Source organism: Thamnophis elegans, chromosome 9, assembly GCF_009769535.1.
Source record: "Thamnophis elegans isolate rThaEle1 chromosome 9, rThaEle1.pri, whole genome shotgun sequence".
NCBI lineage: Eukaryota > Metazoa > Chordata > Lepidosauria > Squamata > Colubridae > Thamnophis > Thamnophis elegans.
This window is the reverse complement of record NC_045549.1, coordinates 10,038,220-10,050,534: the sequence shown is the minus strand read 5'-3', so window position 1 is coordinate 10,050,534 and position 12,315 is coordinate 10,038,220. Positions and strand designations below refer to the sequence as shown.

Here is a 12,315-nt window from a genome sequence, read left to right as displayed (position 1 = left end):
TCCTGGGGAAGCCGGATTTCCTTAACAAGCTAACTTAACAACTGCAAGGATTAACTTAACAACCATAGCAAGAACGGTTGTGAAAGGGAGTGAAACTCACTTAACAATTGTCTTGCTTAGCAATGGAAGTTTTGATCTCAATTATGGTCGTATGTCCAGGGTTATAGCATAAATCAAAGTTGTCATCAGGTCTGTGACTTATCTACCTAAAATCAACGGATATGTTTCTGTTTACAGTGATGATGTCAGGTCCGCTAATATAATTGCAGATGAAAATGATGTGGAGTGCCTTGTTATTGACAGAGAGTAAGTATTGTTCTCGGTTTTCTTCCCTTTTTTTTCCTAGCCTAAATTTGGAGGAGGTGGAAATTAGAGGGAGGGTAGCAAAATGACCTTTAAAGAGAAGGGGGAAATACAATAGATCAGGTACCATGAGCCATGGTGGTGCATTGGTTAGAATGCAGAATGCAATATTGCAGGCTAACTCTGCCCACAGCCAGACGTTTGATCCTGATGGGCTCAAGGTTTACTCGGCCTTTTCCTGAGGTCAGTAAAACAAGAACCCAGATTGTTGGGGGCTATAGGCTGACTCTATAAACCGCTTAGAGAGGGCTGTAAAGCACTGTGAAGCGGTATATAAGTCTAAGTGCTATATCTACTGCTACCCTGTTTCCCCTAAAATAAGACCTCCCTGGATAAGAAGCCCAATTGAGCTTTTGAGCGCATGCGCTAAAATAAGGCCTTCCCTGAAAATAAGCCCTCCCCGAAAATATTGCAACACAGCAGCAGCCATGAGGTGACCACGTTCGTCGCCTCCTGCACCTCAAAAATAATAAGACCTCCCCAAAAATAAGGCCAAGCACTTATTTCGGGGTTCAAAAGTAAATAAGACCCTGTCTTATTTTCATGGAAACACAGTACCAATAAAGGAGAATATTTGTAGCTCAGAGTTGGAATGAGGACTCTTTAGTGCCCTCTGGGCTCAGTTGTTTTCTTGCAGACATTTCATCACCAAACTAGGTAACACCGTCAGTGCTAGTCCTAAATTACTTCATTTGGGTACTGAAACGTCAGCCAAAAAAAAAAAACCCAAGCTCAGAGACCTGTCAATAAATCTAGAACCACCACCCTACTCTGCATTGCACCACGATCCTGAGTTTGTTTGTGTTTATAGAGCCGAGGTGGCGCAGTGGTTAGAGTGCAGTACTGCAGCCACTTCAGCTGACTGTTAGCTGCAGTTCGGCGGTTCAAATCTCACCGGCTCAGGGTTGACTCAGCCTTCCATCCTTCCGAGGTGGGTAAAATGAGGACCCAGACTGTGGGGGCGATATGCTGACTCTGTAAACCGCTTAGAGAGGGCTGAAAGCCCTATGAAGCGGTATATAAGTCTAACTGCTATTGCTATTGCTATTGTTTACAGTACTTTCCGTCTTGTCCTGAAGCTGCAAAAAAGGAAGTTGTTTTGTTGCCAAGATCTGCTTGTTTTAGGAAGCAGGGGAGGGGAATGCAATTAAGCTCATGATTGACGATGGTATCTCTTCTAACCCCATAGATATACTATGGGGGATAGGATTTTTTTTTTAAAAAAAAAACTTAAGAACGTCCAGTTCCCCATTTGAATCATCAAAAATTTTAATTACTGCAGAGTGGCATCCTTTGGTCTGCTTCATTAGTGAATAAAGAAAACATCCAAAGTAGTGAACCTTGAAACATTTCAAGTAAAGCAAAAAAAAAGGGGGGGGGGAATAAAGGCCGTTTGGTGCAGTAGTAAAAGTACCAGAATTAAAACCAGGAGACGGTGAGTTCTAATCCTGTCTCAAGCATAAAATCAACTCTTTGGCTTCTAGTCAGCCACCCTGGAAAGACTAGAAGGAATGCAATGACAAACCACTTTTGGTTTGGTTTGGTTTGATTTACTTGAGAGACCGCCTTCTGCCGATTACCTCCCTTCGACCGATTAGATCGCACAGATTGGGCCTCCTCCGGATCCCATCTGCCAGTCAATGCCGACTGGCGACTACACGGAGGAGAGCCTTTTCTGTTGCAGCTCCGACCCTGTGGAACGATCTCCCCGTTGAGATTCGTACCCTCACCACCATCCAGACCTTCCGCACGGCCCTTAAGACCTGGCTCTCCCAGCAGGCCTGGGGATAAGTTCTTAAATTACCCGCCCGAGTGTTGACTGTTGAATGCAAGTTGTGTTTTATTATTTATTTTGTTTACTCACTGTTTGTCTTTTATTATTGCACCCCCTTCCCTGTGATTGTAAGCCGCCCTGAGTCCCCTCAGGGAGAAGGGCGGCCTATAAATCTTAATAAATGTCTAAATGTCTAAATTTATTCGATTTATATGCCCCCCTTCTCCCAAGGACTCAGGGCGGCGTACAACATTAAAAAAACACATATTACAAAAGTTAAAAAGCCACACTACGCCCACCAAGCCACGCCCATAGAACCGGTAGTAAAAAAATTTGAATCCCACCACTGGGGCATAAGTGTAAAAATCAAGCTAGTTCTTAGTTTCTGAGTAAGTTGTATTTTCGGGAAAACAGGATCATTGTCTAAAAGGTACTTTAATAGGAATGGAATGGTTCTTGTTTACTACATTTCTATTCAGCTAGCTAATGACTGGGGAAATATGGCCCTTGTATGACTTGTGGACTTCAACTCCCAAAAAGCCAGCCAACTATCTCCAATTTTTAAATTTCAATTGACTTTTTAATATAGTGACTCCTGTATACAGTGAAAACCCCTGGAAGAGCAGTTAGCTGCTTTGTGTATTTATAAAGGCAGGAATTTGTTCCTTCAAATATATGGAGTTAGACTGACATAACAGGAAATGTATAAATATCTAAGTTATACCCCAGTGAGCCTCAAACCATATTAACAGGGTGAAAATGAAAAAAACAAAACAAAACTGTGAATTAAAAATTGAATTGTAACCCTAAGCATTGTTTCAATGTTAGGCAACGCAGTATTTTATAACATTACTCAAACATTTCAGCAGAACGTTGCCTCTGTTTTGAGTTGAGTGGTATTTTGGTACTTAATTGGACAGTATTGATTTTACCATGGCCGCACTTTCTGTTCTTTGATCTTTGTTAGCATTTATATGGCTTTCAAATTTAATGTTACTGTTGATTATATATCTTCCAGAGAATCTTGTATTTCAAGTGCAACTGGGGAAAAAAATATCTAAAATAACTTTAATGTGGCTCATTTGGTCTTTTTCAAGCGCCTTTGATTCCCCCCCCCCCCCCAATTCTAGGCAGAGAGAAAAAATCAGGTTCCTGGTAGGCTGCGTTATACAGCTGTTGATCTGAGTTGAGTTTTGTAGATCCCGAGTTGGCTGGGTCTGTAATAGAGTGATAATTGCCTGCAATCTTCCTCACCTTTGAAAGGTGCAGTTGGATTGTTCGGAGAATCACTTTATTGCAGCCATGTGCAGTGACTGCTGTGAGTGATATTCTTTTTAATCATGGAATCAAAAAAAGTCCAGACCTCTGGATATTATTCTATTTATTCACTGCACTTTACAGCAGCAGCTGCCGATGCTTTCTGTTACACTGTGATTGTTGTTATAATTTGTGGCTGGGTTCACAAGTCATGTTAAGTTTGTTTGGCTTTGACTGACCGTGTTGCTGAACAGCTGTTGGCCCTTAGTCAACTAAGCATGGCTAAGCAAACCGTATCTTGGTTAATGCATTAACCCAGCTTTACCCTCAGTGAGATGTTAGACCACTGATGGTGAAACCTTTCGGCACTGAGCGCCCAAACTGGAATGCGTGTGCATGTGCGTGCATGGGTGCTTGCCGGAGCACCGAAACCCCCAAGACCAGCTAGCTGGCATGCACATACCTGCTTTTGGATTGTTTTGGGGGCTGTTTTCAGATGTTGCCCTGGTATTTATTTATAGGGGGAAAATGTCCGGACCAAACACAATTTCTAATGTTGGATTTCCCCCCTTACCAGAGGGAGCCCCTTTGTGGAGTACTGTGAAGCCGTTACCATGGCAACTCCACTGTGTTGCACAGTAGAAGCCATTTTAAGGCACAACAGACTGTATCTTAACAGAACATACACCCTGAGGGGTGTTAGGAGTGTCTTACCCCCACAGTATTTGTTCCCAGGGAATAAGTCATCTGTGAACCGAAAAACGGTCTGCTTTTTGGCAGTTTTCAGGGTGTTTTTCAGGTTGTTTTTGGCCCCAAAAACAGCCTGAAAACAGCTGGAAAAACAGGCACATGCACGCCAGAAACCAGAAGAGCAGCTGGCAAAGGCACATGTGCCCACGGATAAGGCTCTGCATGCTACCTCTGGCACACATGCCATAGGTTTGCCATCATGGTGTTAGGCTAACCTTTGCCATTGATTGAGAATTCTGGATCTTGCAGTCCCCCATATTTGTGGAATGTCAAATTATGGAAGCCCTTAGGTAGTACGTTGTAAAAAAGGTACAAGTTGGATAATGTTGTGGCCCACCAGCGGCCAGCACAACTGGCAGCAGATTCGGACAGTGAGGAGGTTGGGGAGGAACATGGGCCAGTCCTGGAGTCTAGGAAAGGCTCTGATGAGGGCTCTGTGTCGGAGGCAGAGAGGGGGCCAGAGCCGTATGCCAGTTATCAGCTGCCTTCAGAGTCAGACATCAGTAAGGCAGAAGAACAGCTGGAGCCTGTTCCCAGTGTGCGCATGCACAGAGTGGCCAGATGAAGGGAACAACTAAAGAACAGGAGTGGACTTGGGAGTAAGGCCACAGGTAGATAATGAATGGCCCCTCCCAGAGGAAATAAAAGAGGAGCGAAAGGGGAGTGGAGTTTGCAGGAGACAATTTGTTCGCTTAATTGGTTCGTGACTCTCTGAGACTCCTTGCTAAGTTTTGCAGAGATCGGCCTGGCAGCTCTCCAAGTCAGATAAAGCCTGTGACTGTAAATCCCCCTTGAGAAAGACTTTGTTGGATTTGAATGAGCAGAATTCACAGTCAATTAATAAAAGGGGTTTTTGTCAGGACAAGGAGTTTGCTTCATGCTCTTGGGAAGCCTCGGTCAGAACAGATACAAAAAGAAAATGGCAATAGCATTGAGACTTATATGCCACCCCATAATGCTTTACAGCGCGCTCTGGGTAGTTATAATGTCGAAGCATTATTTGCATATTGCCCCCAAGAATATGGGTCTTCATTTTACCGACCTTGGGAGGAGAGAAGGCTGAGTCAACCTTGAGCCCGTCAGGACTGAACTCTAGGCTGTGGGCAGTGTTTGCCTGCAATACCACATTCTAACCACTGCACCACCAGGGATCCCAAAACATGGCTAAATAAAATGAAAATATAGGTATCCCCTGTGTAAAAGCAGATGAGGAGGGCTTTCCAGATGTTCAACAGTTACCAGGCTAGCTAGGACATTTAACATCTGGAAGGCCACAGGTGAGACCACCCCTACCTCTGTATTTAACTGGGGAAAACATCTACTAGCAGATAAGAGCCGAGGTGGCGCAGTGGTTAGGGTACAGTACTGCAGGCCACTTCAGCTAACTGTTATCTGCAGTTCAGCGGTTCTAATCTCACCGGCTCAAGGTTGACTCAGCCGTCCATCCTTCCGAGGTGGGTGAAATGAGGACCCAGACTGTGGGGGTGATATGCTGACTCTGTAAACCGCTTAGAGAGGGCTGAAAGCCCTATGAAGTGGTATATAAGTCTGCTATTGCTATTGCTATATAATATAAATCAGCCTTCACCAATCCCTATCACCCACAGGCTGACTTCTCAATGGCTGGGCTGGCAATATGTCTATAGAGATTCTCAATCATCCAGGTCATGGATGTCCTAAAGGTGCTTTTCAAAAGGCAACTGGGCTTTTTGGGGTTTTTTTCCCAGTGGTGAAATTCAAATTTTACTACCAGTTGGGCATGGCTTGGGGAGTGTGGCAGGGGAAGGATACTGCAAAATCTCCATTCTCACCCCACTCTGGGGCCAGTGTGAGGTGGTATTTCCCGGTTCTCCAAACTACTCAAAATTTCCATTACCGGTTCTCCAGAACCTGTCAGAACCTGCTGGATTTCACACCTGGTTTCCCCCCCCCCCAGAACTGAAAAGCTTCTTGGATGAGAAGTGAAACGTTTTCAGGGTGTGGGGGAGCCAGAAAGTCCATTTGCCTTTTGAAAAGCGCTTTTGAGCTGACTACACTTGATGGGATTTAAAACCTTTGTGCAGCAGCTGCCAAAAAAGCCAGCACAGTTCTAGGCTGCATAAACTGAGGGATAGAATCAAGATCACGTGAAGTGTTAATACCACTTTATAAGGCCTTGGTAAGGCCACACTTGGAATACGGCATTCAGTTCTGGTCGCCACGATGTAGAAAAGATGCGGAGACTCTGGAAAGAGTGCAGAGAAGAGCAACCAAAAGGATTAGGGGACTGGAGGCTAAAACATATGAAGAACGGTTGCAGGAACTGGGTATGTCTAGTTTAAGAGAAAGAAGGACTAGGGGAGACATGATAGCAGTCTTCCAATATCTCAGGGGTTGCCACAAAGAAGAGGGAGTCAAACTATTCTCCAAGGCACCCGAGAGTAGAACAAGAAGCAATGGGTGGAAACTAATCAAGGAGAGAAGCAACTTAGAACTGAGGAGAAATTGCCTGATAGTTAGAACAATTAATCAGTGGAACAGGAATTGCCTCCAGAAGTTGTGAATGCCCCAACACTGGAAGTCTTTCAGAAGATGTTGGATAGCCATTTGTCTGAAGTGGTGTAGGGTTTCCTGCCTAGGCAGGGGGCTGGACTAGAAGACCTCCAAGGTCCCTTCCAACTCTGCTATTGTATTTGTATCTCCATAGAAGGCTGCTGCAATGCATTTTTTTTCCTAGCCAAAGGCTCTGTTTTGACTCCCTTCCGTTGTGTTTGCAGAACTTTTAATCAAACCGTTGGAACCTTTGAAGAACTTCAAGCCTACCTCGTGGGTTATGTGGCGACGTTGGCTCGAGATGATGAAAAAAGGCACGCTCAGTAAGTCTTCCCAACCGGTTTTTGAAACTGTAAGGAAGGTAATATCAGCAATGTTGTGTCAAATTAGATGGAATTGGAAGCAGCGGGCTTATTAAAAAAAAAATACACAACAAATCCTACCACCTCTGGTGTTGCTACTTTGGTAAACCTTTTGGCCAACCCTTTGACGCTTAAGAAAATCAACATGCATGGATCAACACTTAGGAATGATGGTAAACACAAGGTTTTGCTTTAATGAATATAAGATGCTGCCCTTTTCTTCCAAATGTTTCCTGTAAAATTGTCCAGCAATGACACATTCTAAACCAGCTGTAATTTCATATCTTGGCCTTTAGTGTGTCTTCATAGTGCATGTAAGTGACAATTACCTGGCACTTTTTCAAGCTTCCAACATCTTTCCCATAATTCAGCGTCCTCACTTCACCTTCTGCTCTTTACATAAATAAGTTCAATTTGGATTCCCCGTACAAGAGGATAGGAAACTCTAATACATGCAGGTATAAAATGTTTGCAATCTTAGGTTCAGCATCCTGCTAGTCACTTCCCCTAAAACCAGACAGACTCACTTGGCACCAGTAATTTGTGCCGTCCCCCAGGGCAGACCCACTGAAGCTGCCAAGAGTCAAGAAATCTGGAAATCCAGGCAATTTAAATCAATATAAGGGTTTATAAGGGTGTATAGTCAAGGCTATGGCCTTCCCAGCTGCAATGGATGGCTGTCAAAGTTGGACCATAAGAAAGGCTGAGCGCCAAAGAATGGAGGCCTTTGAACTTTAGCGCTGGAGAAGACTCCTGCGAGTCCCTTGGACTGCAAGGCAATCAAACCGGTCAGTCCTGGAGGAGATCAACCCTGAAGAGGAAACTCAAGTACTTTGGCCACCTAATGAGAAGGAAGGACTCCCTGGAGAAGAGCCTCATGCTGGGAAAGACGGAGGGCAAAAGAAGAAGGGGACGACAGAGAACGAGGTGGCTGGATGGAGTCACCAAAGCAGTCAGCGTGAGCTTAAATGGACTCCAGAGGATGGTAGAGGACAGGAAGACCTGGAGGAATGTTGCCCATGGGGTTGCAGTGAGTCAGACACAACTTCGCAACTAACAACACCAAGGGTTTATTGCAAGCTTAAGCTTCTCAACTGTGGGCGTAAGTTAAGGACTACCTCTATTGAATTCCTGATTGTACAGCCAACTTGCATCCTTAGGATAAATATCTTCGATTTCAAGGGCTCTGTAAATGCTACAGGCTGATCTTAGCAAACTGATCCTGTTGAACGAGATCAGTCGCGGAGCTGCAGTTATTGTGACAGAAACACAAATCAACAGGCAAAAGATACTCTCCTTCCCTTTGTGGTGACATCATTAAAAGGCATCTTTGCCTCAAGCCCTGTCTTCTTGGTCTGACATCAACCTTCTGCATGATGCCTTGAAGAATCAAATCCCTACACGCATGTAGAGGGAGAACGGACTCCCTCCCCCCCTTCTCCCATTCACTCCCCTGCAGTCAACAAAACCCTTCAATGCCCCCTTGAAACGAATCAGGATTTTCTTTTCAAACGGTGAGAAACATGGATTGTTCCTTCCAGTGCTTTCCAGCCTGCGACTGAATCATCTCCTTCCTCACAGCTACCTGGGGTGCCCATGTATGCATAGAAAGTCAGAATAATAAATTGTCAGATCCTCTCCATTAGATAATTAGGAAGGAAGACCACGAGACTCCATGAGTAGAAATCAAGTGTACTTTTACTAATTATAAATGATTAAAGGCGTAGCGAAGCAAAATCTGAGTATTTAGGCGCGAAAGCGATTGATATATAGAATAGCCCATTCCCCACCCCTTGGCATCACAGTTACAGTCCAATCATAATTCTCTCAAGTGTCAGGTGTGAGATAACTTCAAAAGGCATCACCAAGATGGAATGTCGGTGCTGTTAGTCCTGGCGGGAATCTCCTATGCATGCGTAGTCCGACAGGCAGCTGAACTCCAGAACCTTCCTCCAGCACAAAGAGTAACCCCTCCCAAATACCATGCCCTCCCTCCCCGTTTCATGGCAGTCGAAGCAACAGCAAAGCAGAGGCTGACATAAATTCATCATGAACATCATGAGATCCGCCATCCTAAACCATCAGGATGCTAATTCCCAAATACATATTGCTTTCTGCTACTGTGTTTCACGGTAACAGGAAGGGGAGGGGGTGGGGCAGAATGTCAGAATGCTTAGGAGGTCTGTCTTATCTGCGTTTCCTGGTAAAATACATGGGAAAATCCCACTGGGGGAAAATTTTGGCCTTCTTTTTGGAGGGTTCTAATTATTGACTCACCTTGCGGTGGTGGCAGCGACAGCCACGCCCAGCAAGCGCCCGCTGCTGGCCCACTTCCTCTGCTGCCGCTTGCCGCCACTCACGCGCATCACCCTGGCCTTCGTTTTGCTTTTAGATGCCTGCCGGAAGGCATCTGCAACCGATAACATACAAAATTGGTGATCAAGCCAACTGGCCCAGGAGACCCTGCATAATGCAATAATCAGTGGTGGGTTCCAGCCGGTTTCAGCTCTGACTGAATCATTCCCCACCATCCAGTCAGAGTTGAAGAAGCTTCTTGGATGAGAAGCAAAATGTCTTCAAAGAAAAACCAGGAAAAGTCCAGTTGCCTCCTGAAAAAAAAAGCACCTTTGGGATATTCGGAAATTGCTTTTCGAAAAGCTAACCAACCATTGCAGAATTTCTCACTTGCAGGGGCTGAATCAGACTGGTCATTTTATTTTTTGTTGTCTTTTTTAAAAAATTAATGCAGAGTCTCTTCCGTGGAGCGGCTCCCTCGCAACATCTCTCTGGAGATGATTCAGTTGAAAGAAAAAGTTACTCAGTTTCCTGCCTCCTGCCCTTTCCAGCACCTGGATATCGTCGCGACTCTGGGGGTCGGTGGATTTGGGAGAGTTGAGCTTGTAAGAATTAAGCATTTAAGCCTCTGATTTGCGATCGGGAGGGGGATTTGATACACTTTTGTGCTTCGCTTATCTTTCATTCCTTATGACATACATGTATGTATGTATATATGTATGTATGTATGTGTATGTGTATATGTAGTCTCTATCTATATCTGTCTGTCTATCTCTATCTTTGTTTAAACTATCTGTTTATCTATCTATCTATCTATCTATCTATCTAATCTAATCTAATCTAATCTCTCTGTCTGTTGATCTGTCTGTCTCTCTGTTTATCATCTATCAATTCTGTCTGTCTGTATATCTCTAGCTATCTCTGTTTATCGTCTGTCCATCTGTGTCTGTCTGTCTGTCTGTCCGTCTATCTATCTATCTATCTATCTATCTATCTCTCTCTCTCTCTCTCTCTCTCTCTCTCTATCTATCTATCTATCTATCTATCTATCTATCTATCTATCTATCTCTGTTGGCCTGTCTGTCTCTCTATCTTTGTTTATCATCTATGTATCTATTCTATGTCTGTCTGTCTCTCTCTCTAGCTATCTCTGTTTATCATGTCTGTCTGTCTGTCTGTCTACCTTCCTACCTTCCTACCTTCCTACCTACCTACCTACCTACCTACCTACCTACCTACCTACCTACCTATCTATCTATCTATCTATCTATCTATCTATCTATCTAATCTATCTCTGTCTGTTGGTCTGTCTGTCTCTCTATCCTTGTTTATCATCTATCTATCTATCTATCATCTATCTATCTATCTATCTATCTATCTATCTATCTATCTATCTATCTATGTCTGTTGGTCTGACTGTCTCTCTCTGTTTATCAGCTATCTAGCTATCTGTCTCTATATATCTGTCTAGCTATCATCTATCTAACTATTGGTGGAGGGTGCATTACATCTTGGATTCTATTCTATTCTGCTGTTATTCTGAAGAACTTGAGAAAGGGAGAGAACTCATGCTTATGATTCTGACATCGCATTTTCTTTTCTGACGACTCCAGGTGAAAGTTAAGAACGAGAACGTAGCATTTGCCATGAAATGCATTAAGAAGAAGCACATAGTGGACACCAAGCAACAGGAACATATTCACTCTGAAAAGAAAATTCTAGAAGAGGCCTGTTCGCCCTTCATTGTGAAGTAATTTTTAAATTATTTATATAAACTTATTTCTTTTAAAAACAAAAGGTCTCTTGCAAAAAAAATGACCAGGTCTAGATGGAACATCACTGTTTTCTTCACACTCTTCCAAAAACTATGAATCTCATTATCACTCTCCATTCCACAACACGTTGTTGTCCCCTGCAATTCCCTCTTGGGTTGTATTTCAAGAATTGGGAACTTGTGACAATATAAAAAAGTTGAGGATAGTCGATTCATTGTCCTTGCATCACTCATCACATAGAGTGAGTTGTTGTGGAGAACTTTTTTTTATTAAAGAGTTTTAATAAGTTTTACAAATATTTCCCCTTCCCTCCCTCCACCCCAACCCTACCTCCCCCCAACTTCCCAGAGCAAAATACAGGGTATAAACATTTAACAATCATACACTAACATAGGCTAACTAACTTTAGCATCCTATCTTCTCTTGTACTTTAACTCCCCTTTTATTAAGCTAGCGTTAAGTAAATTATAATGTTCCTTGTTCATTCATTCATAAGCTAACTGAAATTTCTTAGTCCGATATTTATTTTGAATCTAGTCAATCCATCTTCTCCGTTCCAACTTGTATTTCTCATCTGAATGGTCCTTCAAGTATGCTTTGGCCATCTCTGCTAAGTTTGTTACTTTTAACATCCATTCTTGGATAGTAGGCAATTCTTCCCTCTTCCAGTACTATGACACCAACAATCTTGCTGCCGTTGTTAACTTCAGAATCAAATTAGTCTCTATAACTGTACAATCTATGATTATACCTAACAAGAACAACTGAGGGGTGAACCTTATTCTCTTTTTAAGAATATTTTGAATAATCCACCATATTTTTCCTCCTGTTTGTATCCCCCACCCCTTACTTTGGTTTGTGAGCCGCCCTGAGTCCTTCTGGGAATAGGGCGGCATAGAAATGCAATAAATCAAATCAAATCAAATATTTTTATCCAAAATGCTTTAACTTTTTTACAAGTCCACCATACATGATAATACGTAGCGTCAACACAATCACATCTCCAACATTTGGATTGTAAATTCGGATACATACAAGCTAGCTTTTTTGGGATCTAGATGCCATCTATAAAACATCTTATAAAAATTCTCTCTGGAGAACTTTTCATGGAAGCTCTTATACACAGGTAGTCCTTCACTCACAACAGTTCATTTAATGACCATTCAAAATTACAATGGCACTGGAAAAAGTGACTCGCGACCACTTT

The 12,315-nt window shown here is 43.2% G+C and overlaps 1 protein-coding gene across 1 annotated transcript in view; it reads left to right on the top strand.

Annotated features, from left to right (window-relative positions):
- PRKG2 (protein kinase cGMP-dependent 2) overlaps positions 1–12,315 on the top strand; it is a 104,260-nt gene that overhangs the window by 71,858 nt on the left and 20,087 nt on the right. The window contains exons 9-12 of the mRNA XM_032224665.1: positions 238–306; positions 6,901–6,999; positions 9,788–9,938; positions 10,947–11,083. Of these exons, the coding sequence (XP_032080556.1) occupies positions 238–306; positions 6,901–6,999; positions 9,788–9,938; positions 10,947–11,083 (456 nt within the window). The remainder of the gene's footprint in view (positions 1–237; positions 307–6,900; positions 7,000–9,787; positions 9,939–10,946; positions 11,084–12,315) is intronic.